Source organism: Staurois parvus, unplaced genomic scaffold (assembly GCF_062004578.1).
Source record: "Staurois parvus isolate SC_StPar_1 unplaced genomic scaffold, SC_StPar_1.0 ptg000049l, whole genome shotgun sequence".
Taxonomy (NCBI): domain Eukaryota; kingdom Metazoa; phylum Chordata; class Amphibia; order Anura; family Ranidae; genus Staurois; species Staurois parvus.
This window is the reverse complement of record NW_028317845.1, coordinates 2,083,702-2,104,965: the sequence shown is the minus strand read 5'-3', so window position 1 is coordinate 2,104,965 and position 21,264 is coordinate 2,083,702. Positions and strand designations below refer to the sequence as shown.

The window sequence follows — 21,264 nt, the reverse complement described above, 5'->3', positions numbered from 1 at the left end:
AGAGTTGTCAAATTTAAAAATTAACTCAGCAAAATCTGAGATTCTAAATGTTAATGTTCCGAGAACTGAGTTTTACAAAGAGAATTTCCCTTTTCATGGAAGGAAAGAGAATTAGAATATTTTGGACTAAAATTAACCTCGTCTTTAAAGAATTTATATAAAATAAACTACATCCCATTAATAAATGAGATCAAGGAGGAATTAAGGAAATTAGCGGTAGGACCTCTATCCTGGATAGGATGAATACATTTGATAAAATTATAATTGTCCCAAAAATCCTATATAAATTTCATATGCTACCTATACAACGTCCGGGAATGTACTTTAATTTAAAAAATGATATCTAGGTATATTTGGGAGAATAAAAAACTGAGAATAGGTTATGAAGTGCTGTGTAGAAAAAAAGAGAATGGGGGTTTAGGTGTTCCGGATTTTAAGAGATATTACCACTCAGTATTGTTATCATGTATTTTTGATTGGACACATAACGCACATGGGAAAAATTGGGTACATTTAGAAAACACATTAGGTGAGACACAATTGAATAGGATGGTGTGATTACCACGTCAATATCATAGGTTGACGGAAAGCACAAGCACTTATACACAAAATGTATTAATAGTCTGGGATGTAATTCACAAACAAAATGAGATGGGAGTTTAATTCCATGTTGATGCTGTTGGCAGATACAGATTTCTTCCCACCAGGGAAAGAAAATATTTCAGGTAATTGGATAATAAGAGGGGATGCACAGTTAAAAGAAATAATGAATGGTGAGGAAATTTGCTCCCTTCAGGAGCTGAAAAACAAGAAAGAGCTGTTTTCTAGATTAGATTGGTGATGTTTTCAACTAAGACACTTAGTGGCAAGGCTCTCTAAGCCAGTGGTTCTCAACCTTTCTAATGCCGCAACCCCTTAATACAGTTCCTCATGTTGTGGTGACCCCCAACCATAAAATTATTTTCGTTGCTACTTCATAACTGTAATTTTGCAGTGGGAGGACTAGCTCCCCATCACTGATGTCAGTGGGATGAATAGTATCCCATCGTTGGTATCAGTGGGAGGAATAGTGCCCCATCATTGGTGTCAGTGGGAGGAATAGTGTCCCATCGTTGGTGTCAGTGGGAGGAATAGTGTCCCATCGTTGGTATCAGTGGGAGGAATAGTGTCCCATCATTGGTGTCAGTGGGAGGAATAGTGTCCCATCATTGGTGTCAGTGGGAGGAATAGTGTCCCATCATTGGTATCAGTGGGGGGAATAGTGCCCCATCATTGGTATCAGTGGGGGGAATAGTGCCCCATCATTGGTATCAGTGAGAGGAATAGTGCCCCATCATTGGTATCAGTGGGAGGAATAGTGCCCCATCATTAGTATCAGTGGAAGGAATAGTGTCCCATCATTGGCATCAGTGGGAGGAATAGTGCTCCATCATTGGTATCAGTGGGAGGAATAGTGCCCCATCATTGGCGTCAGTGGGAGGAATAGTGCCCCATCATTGGCGTCAGTGGGAGGAATAGTGCCCCATCATTAGTATCAGTGGGAGGAATAGTGCTCCATCATTGGTGTCAGTGGGAGGAATAGTGCTCCATCATTGGTGTCAGTGGGAGGAATAGTGCACAATCATTGGCGTCAGTGGGAGGAATAGTGCCCCATCATTGGCGTCAGTGGGAGGAATAGTGCCCTATTGTAGGTGCCAGGGGGAGGAATAGTGCCCCATCATGGGTGTCATTGGGAGGAATAGTGCCCCATCGTGGGTGTCATTGGGAGGAATAGTGCCCCATCGTGGGTGTCAGTGGGGGGAGGAATAGTGCCCCATCGTTGGTGTCAGTGGGGGGAGGAATAGTGCCCCATCGTTGGTGTCAGTGGGGGGAGGAACAGTGCCCCATCGTTGGTGTCAGTGGGGGGAGGAATAGTGCCCCATCGTTGGTGTCAGTGGGGGGAGGAACAGTGCCCCATCGTTGGTGTCAGTGGGGGGAGGAATAGTGCCCCATCGTTGGTGTCAGTGGGGGGAGGAACAGTGCCCCATCGTTGGTGTCAGTGGGGGGAGGAATAGTGCCCCATCGTTGGTGTCAGTGGGGGGAGGAATAGTGCCCCATCGTTGGTGTCAGTGGGGGGAGGAATAGTGCCCCATCGTTGGTGTCAGTGGGGGGAGGAATAGTGCCCCATCGTTGGTGTCAGTGGGGGGAGGAATAGTGCCCCATCGTTGGTGTCAGTGGGGGGAGGAATAGTGCCCCATCGTTGGTGTCAGTGGGGGGAGGAATAGTGCCCCATCTTTGGTGTCAGTGGGGGGAGGAATAGTGCCCCATCGTTGGTGTCAGTGAGGGGAGGAATAGTGCCCCATCGTTGGTGTCAGTGGGGGGAGGAATAGTGCCCCATCGTTGGTGTCAGTGAGGGGAGGAATAGTGCCTCATCGTTGGTTTCAGTGGGGGGAGGAATAGTGTCTCATCGTTGGTGTCAGTGGGGGGAGGAATAGTGCCCCATCGTTGGTGTCAGTGAGGGGAGGAATAGTGCCCCATCGTTGGTGTCAGTGGGGGGAGGAATAGTGCCTCATCGTTGGTGTCAGTGAGGGGAGGAATAGTGTCTCATCGTTGGTGTCAGTGGGGGGAGGAATAGTGCCTCATCGTTGGTGTCAGTGAGGGGAGGAATAGTGCCCCATCGTTGGTGTCAGTGGGGGGAGGAATAGTGCCTCATCGTTGGTGTCAGTGGGGGGAGGAACCGCTGCTCTAAGCCCTTAAGGACAATAGCTGATTTAAACCCATTCGAATAATTATTTAGCACATGTAAGGAAAGGAAGCACAGCATTTTATGAATTTTTTAAAATCCTTACTATAATAACAGAAGTCACTTCCCTCCTGTATATGGAAAAATGGGAAAGGGAACTTGAAATATCATTTGATGAGCAACAAAAAAAGAAAATGTTTAGACTAGCACATGGGGCTTTAGATATGAAGTTGGTGGAAATGACTTACAAATGTTTAGCTAGCTTGTACATCACACCAAGTGTGGCACATAAGCAATATGGAGATAAATCCCCTATTTGCTGGCAGGGATGTGGTATTAACCGCACAATGGCAAATATATGGTGGGAGTGTCCTAAAATCCAGGAATATTGGGGGGAAATAATTCACCAAATCCAGGACAGGAAATAACTGGGGTTAAGATCCCAAAAGATCCAGGAGTATGCCTATTCCATGAAACTGAGACTACAGTAGAAAAATATAAGAATTTGGTGATATTTCACTCTATAAATGCAGCAAAAGGATTGATACCCAAATTTTGGCAGGAACAAGTGGTTCCGAAAATAAAAGACTGGATAAGTAATGTAGAATATACATATATAGAATGGAGGAACTCTACCACATAGAAGAAGACAAAATGGAGAGATTTTGAGAAAGGTGGGAAAAATGTGATGAGTTTAAGAGATCAAATAAATATGTCGAAATGGGAGAAATAAAGAAAGAGGGGACAAGAGGACATGTATAATTAAGAAGGAGAAAGTAAGATAGGAAGAAGGAGAAGGGTATCCTGAGGATACTCAGGAGTGACGAGGAACGGGGAGCTAAGGGTAAAGAAATGGGGGTTGAGGGAGATGGGGGGGAGGGTGGGACATGGGGGAGGTAGGTTTTCTTGGGGGTATGTTTAAAAGAAAATTTATTTTTTAATGTTTTGATTTGTGTTTTGTAGTTATACTGAAATTTGAAAATGAAAGAAAAATAAATAAATAGATAACGGCAAAGCTCTATACTGGAGTATAAAGAAAGGTAAAATCCTATATGGAGTATAAACAAACGTAAAGCCCTATACTGGAGTATAAATAAATAAACAAAAAGCCCTATAATGGAGTATATATATATATATATATATATATATATATATATATATAAATAAAGGTAAACCCTATATTTGAGTAGATGTAAAGGTAAAACCCTATACTGGAGTATAAAGAGAGGTAAAGTCATGTATTGAGTGTAAATAAACATAAAGCCTTTTATTGGAGTATATATAAGGGTAAAATATATATAGGTAAAGCCTTATACTAGAGTATAAAGAAAGGAAGAGCCGTATGTTGGAGTATATATAATAGGTAAAGTGCTATGCTGAAGTATATGTACTGTATGTAAAGGTAAAGCCTTTTACTGGAAGATATAGAAAGGTAAAGTCATATATGGAGCATAAATAAAGATAAAGTCTTAAGAGATAAAAAAAAGAAAGAGCTCATGCTGGCGTGGATACATCTAGATCAAGTGGGATTTATCCCAGGGAGGGAAGGGAGAGACAATGGTCTAAGAACATTTCTCCTCTTACAAAAAGAAAAAAGAGGAAAGCAGTTGACAATTATACTGTCAATTGACACAGAAAAAGCTTTCGATGAGGTAGATTGGGGATTTATGACAAATACACTAAAAGTATTAGGAATAGGGGCCAAAATGGTAAGGTGGTTAAAAGGGCTTTATAACGGCCCCTCAGCAGCAGTCAAGGTGAAAGGGTTCCTGTCAGCGACCTTTAAAATGTATAATAGTACTAGACAGGGATGTCCATTATCCCCGTTGCTATTTATCCTATCCCTGGAACCACTTTTGGCGTTGGTAAGAAAGAACACGGATATTAAAGGAATTAAGATAGGAGAAGTAGAATATAAGGTGGCAGTGTATGCAGATGATGTGCTGTTTGTTAACCCTAGACTGAAGTTGCCTTATTTAATGGGATTATTAAAACGATGTGGGGAATTATCAAAACTTTCCATTACATGAAGGGAGAGGGAATTAGGCTACCTGGGAATAAAGTTAACTCCCTCAATAAAGAACTTATATCAAGTCAACTATATCCCATTAACAAATTAAATTAAAGACAAGTTGAGAAGACTCTCAATGGGGCGGGTCTCATGAATTGCGCGTATAAATCTGGTTAAGATGGTGATAGTCCCAAAAATCCTGTATCAGTTTCAAATGCTTCCAAAATATTTACCGGGATCTTTTTTTAGAATAATAAGAAAATTGATACTGAGGTTTATATGGGCTAATAAGAAACCAAGAATTAGGTATGACATTTTATGTAACAACAAAGAGAAAGGAGGATTAAATCTGCCAAATATGAGGAAGTATTATATGTCGGTGTTATTATCACAGGTGGTAGATTGGACACACAACTCACAAGAAAAAAGTTGGGTTAAAATGGAAGGTATATTAAGTAACACAGAATTAGAGAGGATTGTCTGGATCCCACGAAAGTATCGAGATATAGATGAAAATAGTAGCACACTGACGGGACGTGTTGAGAATATGGGATGGGTTGGAAGTACAATTCACTGTTGATGCCCCTGATGGATAAGGAGTTTTTTCCACCAGGGAAAGATAACATTTCTGGGAAATGGTTTAAAGATAGAAATGTACGGTTAATGGACATAGTAGATAAGGGGAAATTATGCACTTTTCAAGAGTTGAAGAGCAAAAAAGATTTATTTTTTACATTAGATGAATTTAGATATTACCAATTATGACATATTGTCTCAACGCTGCCCCAACCACTGAAGATGCCGAAGGACATGCTTCCATTTGAAAAAATGTTGAGTTCTAGGATAGTACATAAACATGTAACCTCTAAGATATATAAGATCCTTATTGAATGGATGGGATCTGAACCTCCGTTATTCTTAGAGAAATGGAAAAGAGAATTGGGTACAAAAATGAATGAGCAACAGAAGAATAAAATGTTTAAGTTAATGCACGGGGTGGTGAATATGAACACAGTAGAAATGAATAATTATAAATGTTTAACTAGATGGTATTTTACAACGAGTGTGGCACATAAACAAAGAGAAGAAATTTCACCACTATGTTGGAGGGGATGTGGGGTAAGGGGAACAATGGCACACATATAGTGGGAGTGTTCAAAAATACAGGGGTTTTGGCAAGACATGCTTCAATATATACAAGAGATCTTAGGGATAACTATTCAAAAGGACCCATGGGTGTGCCTATTCTATAGGTCAGAGATGTCAGTGAAACAATATAAAAATAGTATATTATACCATCTAATTAGAGCTGCAAAAGGTCTAATCCACAAATTTTGGCAGGCACAGGACCCTCCAACAATGAGGGATTGGATAGATAGGATCGAATATATAAATATGATGGAGGAGCTATACCATATAGATGAAGATAGAATGAAAAATTTAGAAAGGATTGGAGTAGGTGGTATGATTTTAAGACATCTGAAAAACACCTTGAAGTAATGGGTGCCCTGGTAGTAGAGTTGGAGAATTAAACTGAATAAATTGTCAGTCGATAAGTGAAGAGAGAATATAGGGTTTAGACTTAGACTGGTAAACAGGGTAGGAAAGAAATGGAAAGAATTACTTGGACAGGGGTAATTTAATGGAGGGGGGAGGGATAATGGAGGGGGTAGGAATAGGGGTAAAGAAGTTATTTGGATTGTATGAGTTTTGATAAATGATATATTGTTGATTTATGCATTGAAATAAAAAATGCTGCAACGGCAGTGGTCAGGGGTGTGCACATGCTGCACCCATGACAAGATTTACATCCCTGCCATGTTAAGTAAACAGTACTGTTCTCCTAACATGACCCATTTAAGGGAATGCAGGTGGTGCAGGCTTTTAGGGCCTAAAACAGGCAACATCTCCTCACCACCTTTCTGATGCCCTCTGAAAAGCGTTCCACCGCAGATAACACTAATGTTCTAATATTCCTTTTCTTTCACAATATCTTTATTGCATTTTAAAGAAATGCCACACTACAAATATATAAAATGGGTTTCAAGGCAGGTGTACATAAGATGCCCACTAACGAAAACAAGAATGTTCTACAGATTAAAGTGGTAAGGATGGAAACCTTCAAGAACTTGCAATCAGTAAGATGTGTAAGTATTGTAATAAAAAAAAAACATATTTACCCATCTGGGGAGAGAAAGAAAGGAGGGTAAAGGTGGGGAGGAGGGGTGGGGTAAGTGTTTTAAACAAGGGAGGGCAAAGCAGACCATACACTGATTGAAATTCAGCTGATTCAGCAGGGACATTAGTGTTGTGGGAAGAGGAAACCCAACCAGGGGACACAGATCCTGTGTAGTGCCCACAAAGTAAAAGAATGAATGGTAGTTTGCTCGTTCTCACAGGTCTACATTTGTTTTTGTTTTTTTCTTCTCTAGAGATTACACCCTGCTCTTCATCTCCATGCCTTAATGGAAAGTGCAAAGACTTGGCTGACAGATACACATGTGTGTGTAATCAGGGGTTCACAGGGGATCGTTGTGAAATAGGTGAGGACATTACTTAACTGTAAAGTAAAGTACACATAAATGAGCAGAATTTGTTTTCATCATACAAATATTTTTAAAGTTCTTATTAGAAAACATATTTTTTTTTTTTATATCTTTATGAATTTTTTCCAATACAAAAAGAGCATTATGTACACACATAAGTAAAATAAAACAAAGAAATAACAGTACATAAGTTCCATTTGCACCGTCTTATCCCCTACCCCACCCTATCTCCCCCCCCCCCCCCATTTTTACTAGTCCATACCGCAATCCTATTTTCTATCTTTTCTCGTGATTATCTATCTACTGTATATCTGTATCCCTTCCCTCCGATCTATTTCTGTCTGTCGGGTACTCCATTAGAACTCCCTCTAATACTCTTCCACGAATATTCCAACCAGTTCCAGATATCTTTTAGATGTTTTGAAAACCAGCCAGCTACTCCACATTTTCCTAAATGTTTCTATACTATCCTCCTCAATATGACACAACTCCTCCATCCTGTAGATATTTTCCACTCTGTTAACCCAGTCATTTATACTTGGTGGGTCTGGGGCAAGCCAAAATTTGGGAATCAAGCCCTTGGCCGCACAAACTAGATGATATAATACCCTGTTCTTGTGTAGTTTTACTAAAGGTTCAAATTTATAAAATTAACATGTCCATGGGTCTCTCTGTACAGTAATCCAACATATTTCCTGAATAAATTGTAATATTCCCTTCCAGCAATTCTGTATTTTTGGGCAATCCCACCATATCTGTACCATTGTACCCTTTTCCCCACATCCTCTCCAAGATAAAGGTGAAACATCTATTGTATTTCATTTCAACTGTGCTCATATTCGTCACCTCATGTGATAATTTAAATATATTATTCTTTTGTTGCTCATTCAATTTTGATCCAAGCTCCTGTTCCCATTCTTCCAAGAACCGGGGAGGATCAGTACCCTCCATATCCATAAGAATCTTATAAATCCTAGAAGTACTCTGTTTCGGGGCTATAGTTACGTTCAACAGTTTCTCAAAAGGATACTGATCCAACATCCTCAGTGGTTGTGGGAGCGTTGAGACAAAATTACCTAATGTAATGCCTGTAAGTTGCCTGTACCACAACTTGTCTGATGTGGAAAATAAATCTTTTTTTTTTCTTTAAATCAAAAAAAGTGTGCAATTTCCCCTTATTTAGTATATCTTTCAAACATGCATTCTGATCTTTGATCCATTTCCCAGAGATATTATCATTCCCTGGGGGAAAATACTCTATTCCCACCAAGGGAATCATAACTGAATTATATTTACATCCCTTTTGCTTATACATTCTATCCCAAACACTTAAAACTTTCTTTGTCAGTGGACTAATATTCACGTCTAATGTGTGGAATTTATGTGGTATCCAAACCATCTTCCCTAACTGAGCCTTACTCAGAATCTCTTCCATATTCACCCAACCTTTCGCTTGTGAATTAAATGGGAGCATGTCAAACTTATACAGGATTTTTGGTACTATCACCATCTTTACCAGGTTTATACGGCCTATCCAGGAAGTGCCACCTTTTGACAATCTCCCCAGTTCCTCTTTTATTTGTTTACTAATGGGATATAATTTGCCTAGTACAGGGCTTTTATTGAAGAAGTTAGTTTTATTCCCAAGTAGCCTATTTCCTTTTCCCTTCATGTAAATGGAAAGTCTTTTTGTAAACTCAAAAAGAAAAAATATGTTTTTGTTTTTTTTCTTCATTTTTCAAAAACTTGTGGCAACAAACGAGATCTGCAAAATACTCACCATACATCTTATCAAATTCCTTGGGGTGTCTACTTTCCAAAAAGGGGTCATTTGGGGGGGTTTGGTGCTATCCTGGCATTTCAGGGCCTCCGAAACTGTGATAGGTAGTCAGGAAGTGTAATGAAGAAATAAAGCCATTTAAAAGCCTGAAGGTGCTTATTGGATTTTGGGGTCCTATACTTGGCTAGACTGCCAAAATGTCTCTCACATGTGGTACCCCCATACTCGGGAGAAGTAGCAGAATGTATTTTGGGGTGTAATTCCACATATACCCATGGAATGTGTGAGCAATAAATCATTTAAGTGACAATTTTATGTAAAAAAAAAAATGTTGTTTTTGTCATTTTCCAAAAACTTGTGGTAAAAAAATAAATTCTTCTATTGATTCAACATGCCTCTCAGCAAATAGTTTGGGGTGTCTACTTTCCAAAAAGGGGTCATTTTGGGGGGTGGGGGCATTTTATGCCTAGCATTAGAAGTTTATGCCACGCATCACTCACTCTTCTAACCACCTGAAGATCAAGCCTTTTCTGACACTTTTTTTTTATAGGAAATTAATTTAAACCCCCAAAAATTATATATACTTTTAAAGCAAACACCCTAGTGAATAAAATGGTGGGTGTTGCAATTTTTTATGTCACATAGTACTTGCGCAGCAATTTTTCAAATGCAATGTTTAAAAAAAAATACACTTTTTTTACTTTTAATGCACAAAAACACAATATATTGGCCAATTATTTGGTAAACTATAAAAGATGATGGTATGCAGAGTAAATGGATACCAAACATGACATGCTTTAAAACTGTGCATGCCCTGTGCAATGGCAACAAACTACATACGTTTTTAATATCCAAGGGCAATGATTTAAAAGCCTTTACAAGGGGGGGGGTGCTTTTTTTTTTTTTTTTTTTTTTTTTTTTAAGTTATTTTGATATTTTCAATTATTTTTACACTGTCCCTTTACATTTTTTTTATCACTTTTAATGCTATCACAGGGAATGCAAATATCCCTTATAACTTCAATGGGCATTGTCATATATTCTTTTTTGAGAAATCTGGGGTCTATCAGACTCTAGGTATCTCTTCTGCCCTTACATTATCTAGTCAAACTAAGATCGTAGCATTAGACCCCGACCGCTTAAACCCTGGCAAAACGACCACACAAAATGCCTCAAACGACGCAGTCGCGCGCTGGAGCGCTTATGGCGCAAAACCAGATCCCCTCCCGCATTCTCCCTCTATAAAGCCGCCTACCTCGCCTACACCACTTCCCACCACGCCGCCAAGCAAGCCTATTTCATAACCCTTATCCACACCCTCTCCACCTGTCCTCGTCGGCTCTTCTCCACTTTCAAATCCCTGCTCTCTCCCCCCCCCCCACCCCCACCCAGCACCTCACTCACCGCCCACGAGATTGCCACTCACTTCCAAAACAAGACTGACGCAATCCGTAAGGACATTGTCAACTCACAATACACCTGTCCACCCAGCCTCCTGCCCTCCTTCAGCCCCTCAACCCTCCCCTCCCCTGACCTCATAGTCGCACTACCCCTCACTATACCTAACGCCCCGCACATCATCACCTCCCCACCACTCCGCTCCTTCAGCTTAACTACTCCCGAGGAGGTCTCTAAGGTCTTCACTGAAGCCCGCCTCACCACCTGCCCCCTGGACCCTATCCCCTCACAGCTCCTCCAGTCACCCCCCCTCCATAATTCGCTCCTTCACCCACATCTTCAATCTCTCCCTCTCCACCGGCACCTTCCCCTCCCCTCTAAAGCACGCACACATCACCCCCATACTCAAAAAACCCTCCCTTGACCCCACTAACCTTAACAAACTTAGACCCATCTCCTTGTTGCCCCTCACTTCCAAGCTCCTTGAGCGCCTGGTCTACAATCGCCTAAGCACCCACCTCACTGATAACAACCTCCTTGACCCCCTACAGTCTGGCTTCCGCCCCCTGCACTCCACTGAAACCACCCTACTTAAAATCACCATTGACTGCCAAATCATTAACTGCCAAAGCCAATGGCCACTATTCTATCCTGCTCCTCGACCTCTCCGCGGCCTTCGACACTGTTGACCACCCTCTCCTCCTTGCCAAACTGCACTCCGTGGGCATCAAGGACGCTGCTCTCTCCTGGTTCGCCTCCTACATTTCCCAACGCTCCTTCAGCGTCACCTACAACACTGCCACCTCCCTCTCCCTCCCCCTCTCTGTCGGGGTCCCCCAAGGCTCTGTCCTTGGGCCCCTCCTCTTCTCCATCTATACCTCCTCCCTTGGCAAACTTATTCACTCCCACGGCTTCAATTACCACCTCTATGCCGACGACACCCAAATTTCCCTCTCCACCCCCAACCTCACCCCCTCACTCTCTGCCCGCATCGCCCACCTCCTAAACGACATATCAGACTGGATGTCGCTCCATTTCCTCAAACTTAATCTATCCAAAACCGAGCTCCTGGTCTTCCCCCCACCCCGTGCCCCCCCCCCATCCTCTCCATCACTACTAACAATGCCACCATCTCTCCCACCCCACACGCCAACGTCCTGGGTGTCACCCTGGACTCCCACCTCTCCTTCCTACCCCACATTCAACTGCTATCTAGATCTTGCAGGCTCCACCTCCACAACATCTCCAAGATACGCAGATTCCTCACCCCAGACACCACCAAACAACTCGTACACTCCCTCATCATCTCACGCCTGGACTATTGCAATTCCCTTCTCACTGGCCTACCCAAACGAACGCTATTCCCACTCCAGTCGATCCTAAACTCAGCGGCCAGACTCATCCACCTCACCAAGCGCTCCACAGCTGCCTCCCCCCTCTGCCAATCCCTTCATTGGCTCCCGATTGACCAGCGCATCAAATTCAAACTGCTTACTCTGACCTACAAGACCATTCACAATGCCGCCCCAAACTACATAACTGACCTGACACCCAGATACTACCCTACCCGTGCCCTCTGCTCCTCACAGGACCTCCTGCTCTCTAGCTCCCTGGTCTCCTCCTCCCACGCCCGATTGCAGGACTTCTCTGGGACTTTCCCCATCCTCTGGAACTCACTACCCCAATCCATCAGACTGTCAACTACCCTCCTCACCTTCAGGCGCACCCTGAAAACCCTCCTCTTCAGGGAAGCCTACCGCAACCTCACCTAACACCCGACCTCACCTAACAACTAACCTCCTCCACTCCTCCCACCACTCCATCCCCCACAGCCATCTCCTCCTGTGCCACCTTCTTCTCCCTCCTAGATTGTAAGCTCAAAAGAGCAGGCCCCTCGAACCGCTCGTGTAGTGTATTGTTACTGTCTTGTCTCATGTTATGTCCTCCTTGCTACTGTACAGCGCTGAGCATACCCTTCGGCGCTATATAAATACTGTATAATAATAATAATCAAACTAAGATCGGTGTGATCAGATGCTTTCCCAATTTTAAAATGGCGCTGTTTATATCCTGCGAAACTGAAGTGATGAAATGCTCATAGCTTCCAATTTCTTAGACTATAGAGATGATTGGCACCATTCTGGTCTCCAATCAGCTCTATGGTCAGCTGGCAGAAACACCAGCTGCATTCTCAGGTTCCCCCGATGGCACGGGACTGCCCGAGAAGGCCTTGGAAGGCAGAGGGGGAGGGGGGCATTATCTCCCGCTGCTTGTAAAAGCAATCCTGCAGCTAATTAGCAACTAGGATTGCTTTTACATAAAAGGCTGAAAAAACCGATACCAGGATGATGCCTGCAGCTGTAGACATCATCCTGGTATGACAATTCAAAGTCCAGGGATGTACCAAAACGTTGCTGGTCCTTGTTGGGTATATATGCTGTGTTCTTTTTTTTTTTTTTGTATGCAGCCTGTGGGCTGAATGAAAAAAAGAGAATAAATCTCATAAATGTCAAAAAAAGTGTGTGGTATTCCCACCATTAGAATATACCACCCTGCATCCACCCACTTCTAATGGTGGGCGCAAGATTGTACAAATGTCTAAATAGTGGCACGCTTGAATAAAAATTGTCCACGTATAAGTGGTATTCCATATGGAAAAAGGATGACACCAAGTCCCAAACTATCTTGCCACAACTCCCCATTTAGTCTGGGCATCCGGGGGGCTCCACGTGACTATCTTTTCCCTCGTAAATCCGAAACTTATATGTATAGCCTGTTGCCCTCTCACGGGTCTTATACATCTTGACTCCACACTTGCTGGGGAGAAATTGTTTGAATGCAAGGCGGCCAGAAAAAATAATGCGGGACTCATCAATCCAGATTTTTTGCTGGAGAATATAGACATCTTGTGGAGTCAGTCAAATTTAGGGACACCTCGAGGACGACAGAGTGTATTGTCGTTGAAATGCATAAAACACATTATACTCTCATATCTATGCCTGGCCATGGCAGCAGAGAACACGGGCATATGATGAATCGGGTCTGTGGACCAATACAACCGCAATTCATTTTGTTTAGTAATGCCCATGTTGAGGGTTAGGCCCCATAAAAATGTAAATTCGGAAACCATAATGGGTTTCCATGCAAATGTTCTGGCAAGGTTTGAATTTGGGTTGGCGATGATAAATTGTTGTGCATATAAATTGCTTTGATCCACAATCAATGCATACAGATATTCTGTGAAAAACAGCTCCAAAAAATCAAGGGGAGTAGTTAAATTTGTTGTTGCACCTGAATTCCAGGTTGGGCAGTGAATGGGGGAAGTATGAGTGCTGCAGAGTTTGTGGGCTGCCAAGCGGGATTTGCAAGCATATCCAGAAGGATACTAGGGGCTATACCAAGTGATACTGCAGTGCTGGTATGTGAAAGACCAGGATGTACTAGGCCACTGGTGCTCGCCTGTTCACCAAAACGTGGCACTAGTACTGGAACTGTGCTGCATATGTGTCACGATCAGGGGTCAGGCTCAGGGGTCAGTTGCTATAGCAGTGGACAGACTCACCTGAAACCAGCAGGATAGGTACACATCTTAGGACCAGGCTTGTGGGGAAACCTCTGGTGAAATTCTCTTGTTAATCTAGGAGTATGAACATTTTCCTCAGGCTCCCAATAATTCTCCTCTTGCCTATATCCTTCCCATTGGACAAGATATTGCAATTTTCTTCTAAACATCCTAGAGTCAAGAATCTTCTCCACTACATATTCTTCTTCACCCTGTACCTCAACAGGTGGAGGAGTTGGAAGAATTCTTCCAGAGAAAGGATTTTCATGAAATGGTTTGAATAGCGATACGTGAAAGACAGAATGAATCTTCATACTGTCATAAAGTTTTAAGCGAAAGGTGACTGGGTTGATCTGAGCAGAAATCTGGAAAGGTCCCACAAACTTTTGGCCCAACTTTGCAGATGGAACATGAACTTTCAGATTTTTGGTGATAGCCAAACCTTATCACGCACATGAAAGGTAGAAAGTGATCTGCGCTGTCTGTTGGCAGCCTTTTTATGACATTCCTGAGCCTCCCCCAAAGTCTCGAGCAGCTTCGCTTGAATCTTCTGCAATGTAGTTAATCTGTTGGCAACAGCAGGTATTTGAGTTGCGATAGGGAGATCAGGAATAAAAACTGGATGATACCCCGTATTGAGGAAAAAAGGAGGTGAAGCTATGTTTAGCATTGTTATAGGCAAACTCTGCCGTAGGAAGATAGTCCACCCAGTCACCCTGAAGATAACTGACAAAACACAGAAGGTACTGCTCCAAAGTTTGATTGGTCCTCTCGGTCTGACCATTAGACTGAGGATGAAAGCAGAGGACAGGTTAACTGTTACCCTTAAAGCTGAACAAAAGCTTTTCCAAAATTTTGATGTAAACTGTACTCCTCTGTCAGATACCACATCATCAGGAATTCCATGTAGTTTAAAAACATCTCGAACCATCAACTCTGCAGTTTGTTCAGCAGAAGGTACCCCCTTAACAGGTATAAAATGAGCCATCATAGTAAGACAGTCGACGAATACCAAGGTAGTGGTCATTTCTTTTGAGGGAGGTAATTCGACTACAAAGTCCATAGAAATGGACCCCCAAGGTCTTGATGGAAAAGGAAGTGGCTGGAGCAACCAGCCACTTCCTTTTAGTAGAATCTCGGGGTGTCTTATGGCGTGCGCATATCAGACAGGAGGCCAACTAGCGATTGATATCTTTCCTATAACTAGGCCACCAGAAAGAACGTGACAAAAGTTAATTTGTCTGTGAAATCTCAAAATGTCCCACAAGTTTAGAGTCGTGAACTAATTTGAGGGCTTCCACCTGAGCAGATTCTGGTACATAGAGACGATGTGCTTAAGTCCAAAAGCCTTTATTGTATTCAAGGTTAATGTCCTTAGTAGGATCATTGAGAAGTGGGTCATTCTCATACCCCTCTTTGAGAAGACTCAAGAATGTCTTCGTACTTGTGGCACCTAGGAAGTTCTTCTGAGTTAGGATTGAACATTCAGAGTTGCCTTACTGGGGAGGCTCAGACAGCATCCTTGATAAGGCATTGGCCTTACCATTCCTCGATCCAGGTCGATATGATATAATAAAATTGAATCTGGAAAAGAATAAAGACCAACATGCTTGTCTAGAAGACAATCTCTTGGCCGAGCGAATGAATTCCAGATTTTTATGATCAGTGAGAACAGTTACAGGATGATTAGCCCCTTCTAGCAGATGCCTCCATTCAGAAAAGGCTTCCTTAATTGCCAGTAACTCTTTATTCCCAATGTCGTAATTCTTTTCGGCTGAGTCAGAAGCATCCACTTCCACTGTAAAGGGTAGTTCAGGATTGGGATGTACCAAAATTGGTGCAGAAGTGAAAAGAGTTTTAGCTTTTCAAACACAGCCTGTGCCTCAGGGGTCCACACAAAGGGTACCCCTTTCTTTGTCAGCTGTGTAATTGGAGCTATCTCCTTAGAAAGGTTTCTTATAAATTTTTTGTAGAAGTTGGCAAACCCAATGAAACATTGAATTTCCATAACATTTCCAGGTGTTGACCAATCTACCACTGCTTTGATCTTTTCGGGATCCATGCTCACTCCCTCTGGAGAAATGATATAGCCTAAGAACTGGATCTGGGTTTGTTCAAACTCGCATTTCTCCAATTTAATGTAAAGTCTATTCTTCCTTAATCTTTCAAAGACAGTGCAAACATGTTTGCGGTGCTCCTCCCAATTATCAGAAAAGATAAGAATATCATCCAGATAAGTAATTACAAATTGGTTCAACAGATCATGAAAAACATTGTTGATGAAATGCTGAAAAGTTTCAGGGGCGTTGCAAAGTCCAAACGGCATAACCAGTGACTCGAAATGCCCATACCTGTTTCTAAATGCTGTTTTCCATTCGTCTCCTTGACGAATGAGGACAAGGGTATATGCCCCTTGTAAATCAAGTTTTGTAAAGATTTTGGCAGAAAAAAAGTCTTTCCGACATTTCAGAGATCAAGGGTAGTGGATAGCGGTTTTTAATAGTGACTTTATTCATGTCTCTGTAGTCTATGCATGGACGCAAGGTGGACTCTTTCTTTTCAACGAAGAACAGGGCTGCTCCTGCAGGAGAAGTTGAGTGTCTAATAAAGCCCTTCTCTAAATTCTCATCGATCCAATCCCTGAGCACCTTTAATTCAGGTTCCGACTGATTGAAAAGGCGGCCAAAAGGTATTTCTGCCCCTGGGAGCAGCTCAATGGGACAATCATATGGACGATGAGGAGGTAATTGATCTGCATTTTTCTTGTCACAGACATCCTGGAACCCATGGTATTTTGGGGGCAAGTATTTTTGGGGCGATTCCTTGGCCGGTGAAGAACTTAGTTGACAAAGTTTCCTACAATATTTTTCACAGTAGAGGGATGTCTGTGACAAGAAAAATGCAGATCAATTACCTCCTCATCGTCCATATGATTGTCCCATTGAGCTGCTCCCAGGGGCAGAAATACCTTTTGGCCGCCTTTTCAATCAGTCGGAACCTGAATTAAAGGTGCTCAGGGATTGGATCGATGAGAATTTAGAGAAGGGCTTTATTAGACACTCAACTTCTCCTGCAGGAGCAGCCCTGTTCTTCGTTGAAAAGAAAGAGTCCACCTTGCGTCCATGCATAGACTACAGAGACATGAATAAAGTCACTATTAAAAACCGCTATCCACTACCCTTGATCTCTGAAATGTCGGAAAGACTTTGTTCTGCCAAAATCTTTACAAAACTTGATTTACAAGGGGCATATACCCTTGTCCTCATTCGTCAAGGAGACGAATGGAAAACAGCATTTAGAAACAGGTATGGGCATTTCGAGTCACTGGTTATGCCGTTTGGACTTTGCAACGCCCCTGAAACTTTTCAGCATTTCATCAACAATGTTTTTCATGATCTGTTGAACCAATTTGTAATTACTTATCTGGATGATATTCTTATCTTTTCTGATAATTGGGAGGAGCACCGCAAACATGTTTGCACTGTTTTTGAAAGATTAAGGAAGAATAGACTTTACATTAAATTGGAGAAATGCGAGTTTGAACAAACCCAGATCCAGTTCTTAGGCTATATCATTTCTCCAGAGGGAGTGAGCATGGTTCCTGAAAAGATCAAAGCAGTGGTAGATTGGTCAGCACCTGGAAATGTTATGGAAATTCAATGTTTCATTGGGTTTGCCAACTTCTACAAAAAATTTATAAGAAACCTTTCTAAGGAGATAGCTCCAATTACACAGCTGACAAAGAAAGGGGTACCCTTTGTGTGGACCCCTGAGGCACAGGCTGTGTTTGAAAAGCTAAAACTCTTTTCACTTCTGCACCAATTTTGGTACATCCCGATCCTGAACTACCCTTTACAGTGGAAGTTGAAGTTGATGGAGGGTTTGTGAGTGGAGAACCAAGGAATGCCTAGGATGATAGGAAACTTTGGTGACGTAATCAGCTGAAAGCTGATGGTCTCACAATGGTCAGCCTCAAACTGCAGTACAAGGGGAACCGTTTTATGGGTAACAGGTCCTGAAGATAAGGGTGAACCATCAACTGTCTCCATATCAATAGGGGTATATGTATTTCTTGCTTGAATATTATTGCTGTGGGCAAATTCTATATCCATAAAGTTCCCCCCAGCCTCGGAGTCCAGCATAGCTGAGCAGGAGATTTCACGGCCATTGGAGACAGGTTTAATGGGAATGACAAAATGAGAGAGTAGAGTTCACTTTATTTTCTTCAGGAATCAGTTGGGAGACAGACTGGCTAATAGAGTTTATTTGTTCAGGAACAATCACATCAGCCATAGCAATTGTTATTCTAACTTTGTTAGGACAATTAACTCCATAATGACCAGAGTCCCCACAATATAGACATATGTTCTCTGAACATCTTCTCTCTCCGAAATGGAAATGGATCTCTTGATAGCATCAACCTGCATAGGCTGGGGAGTGTTAGAACCCAGAGAGACTTTTGAACAAATGGACTATTATTATTATTATTATACAGTATTTATAAAGCGCCAATAGTTCGCTCAGCGCTGTACATTACAAAGGGGGACAGAACATGTGACAGAACAATACCAATACAATGCAAAACATGAGGGGATTGAGGGCCCTGCTCTTTCGAGCTTACAATCTAGGACTAGCAGAGAGATGCATGCCACTATTATTTCCAAACATTCCCAGCCTCTCATTCCTCCTTTCTGTAAGTCTTTGATCAATTTGGATACATAATTGGATGAATTCCTCAAGATCATTAGGAGTATCTACTCTGGCAAGCTCATCCTTTACCTGTTCAGAAAGCCCTTGGCGGAACTGGCTTTTTTTTGTGCTGTAGGGTTCCAAGTGGTATCTACAATCCAACATCTGAATTCAGCTGTGTATTCAGCGACAGAGCATTTACCCTGGCGCAGACTATGCAACTTTGCTTCGGCAGTAGTACAGCGGTTGGGATCATCAAAAACCTGATTCATCGCAGTCAAAAAGGTATCAAAATTATTCAGAGTGCCACTGTTCTATATAAAGGGAGGCCCAAGCTAGAGCTTCCCCAGTCAGAAGTCCAATAATAAACATTACTATCATTTTCTCTGAAGGAGCGCAGCAGGGTGCATTTAGAAATGTATACGACATTGATTAAGGAAGCCCCTGTAGTGGCAGCGGTCTCCATTAAACTTAGATGGTTAGGGCTGGGGCATATGTGAGTTAGTATCATCTCGGTCCAGCAGTTGTCTCTGCAGAGTATGAATCTCTCCCTGTTGCCTATCCACTATGCTTTCCAGTTTGGCAACTTTTTCTTGATGGGTAACCCTGAATTCCTGCAGCTCAGCAATTTTCTGCCTAAGAGGAGCCACAACGTTTGCTACAGCAACTTCCATGTTTGGGCCAGATTATTCTATCACAATTAGGGGTCAGGCTCAAAGACCAGTTGCTATAGTAGTAAAAAAAGCAGTGGAAAGGCTCACCTGAAACCAGCAGGAAGGTACACAGGCCGGTCACCGTGGCAGAGGAGTGGGATCACCCGAGGTGCGGAGTCTAAGTACCAACCGGTGTTCACCAGAGCTCCTGATGGTGGAGATGGATTTTGCTGCATGTTAGTACCAGGTTGCGGTTCTCAGGATCACCCCACGAGGAGGTGAGCAAGTGGAGGTCCAGTAGGGTATAAGCAGGTATGGATTAAACAGAAGCCTGGTCAGTAAACAAGCTAATGAGCAGTCGCAGGTTGGGATCAGGCAGAAGCGTAGCCGAGAACGAGCCAAGGGTCAATAACGAGTGGTAGGATAATAACAGAGACAATAAAGAGCACGATAGTGGCTGGAGAGCACAATAATCTGGCAAACAGGAAGTGCAGAGACATGGCTTATATCAGGAAGTTCATGGGAGGAGCAAGGGGTTCAAGGTTCATGATAAACAAGGTCAAGGTAGGATCATCCAAATAATTGTCAATGGAGCTGTTCAGCATTCCAGGTGGCTCAGCAAGAATAAACATTGCCACTCACTGCAGAAGGCTCAGGTTCGGACGCAGGCTCTGACAATAGGAGAGTCATTAAAATTTACCGGCAAGTGCTAAAAGAGATCAGGCCTAATTCTGCGAACACTGCGGTTTTGTGTGCAATGTATCAAGTGACAGTGACCTACTGACACTACACTTACTGGGAGAGAAGGGGGGGGTAAACGCAGGTGCCAGGGCTGATCCCGCTAACGCTGCATTTTTGGGAACACTATACTAATGTGAACTCTAGTGCTGATCTGATCAAAGATATTAATCCATTCAGACTCTATACTAGCAATGGAGGTTTAGTGTGTATGAGCGTGTTCCTGGTAATCAAGGGGTTAAATGTAATTACTGGTGTACTGATGGGCAATCTGACGTTATCTGGGAGGGCGTGAAAACCACGGGAGCGCGAATCACATGTGTATATATATATATGATTTTGCGCACCCGTGCCACCCTGAAGCAGTATTTCTGCTATAGGGTGGTCAGAAAGCGGTTACAGAAGCGGTTTGTGTTACGGCGCTGCATTACTTTAACTGATAATTGCGCGGTCATGCAACGCTGCACCAAAATGAAATGTACGCCTTTTTTTCCCCACAAATTGAGCTTTCTTTTGGTGGTATTTGATCGCCTGTGCGTTTTTATTTTTTTTGCGCTATAAAAAAAAAGTCCGACAATTTTGAGAAAAAAAACTATATTTTGGACTTTTTGCTATAAAACATGTCCAGTAAAAAAATTTAAAAATCAAATTTCATTATCAATTTAGGCCAAAATGTATTCTGTGACATGTCTTTGCTACAAAAAATCCCAATACATGCAAATTAATTGGTTTACGTGAAAGTTATAGTGTGTACAAATGGTGGTATATATACTGGAATTTTGTTTTTGTATAATAATGGCGGCGATCAGCGACTTATGGCGGCGATCAGCGACTTATGGTGGGACTGCGGTGGACATTCTGACACTGGGGGAGAACTGACTTGGGGTCACTGACATCCCCAGTGACACCAATGCCGTGAGCAGTGTAAAAAAAAAATACTGACACTGCACTAATGGCACTGGGGAGGAATGGGTTAACCGCTTGCCGACCAGCCACAGTAGATATACTGAGACAGGGCGGCACCTACACGGTGGTATATATACGTGATTTTGTATTTCAGGTAGGGGGTGTGCACGAGGCACTCGACCGCCTTACCCGCACCGCCGATCGTGGCTGCCGGTGTCAATCACCGTGTCCCGGCCGATAATTGCCCGCCGGAGCCCGG

The 21,264-nt window shown here is 42.6% G+C and overlaps 1 protein-coding gene across 8 annotated transcripts in view; it reads left to right on the top strand.

Annotated features, from left to right (window-relative positions):
- SNED1 (sushi, nidogen and EGF like domains 1) overlaps positions 1 to 21,264 on the top strand; it is a 269,441-nt gene that overhangs the window by 141,710 nt on the left and 106,467 nt on the right. For 7 of the 8 annotated variants that reach the window (XM_089665825.1, XM_089665812.1, XM_089665819.1 and 4 more), the window contains one exon: positions 7,166 to 7,276. The exons of the other annotated variant lie outside the window; for it this stretch is intronic. In XM_089665825.1, the coding sequence (XP_089521951.1) occupies positions 7,166 to 7,276 (111 nt within the window). The remainder of the gene's footprint in view (positions 1 to 7,165; positions 7,277 to 21,264) is intronic. 8 annotated transcript variants of the gene reach the window in all.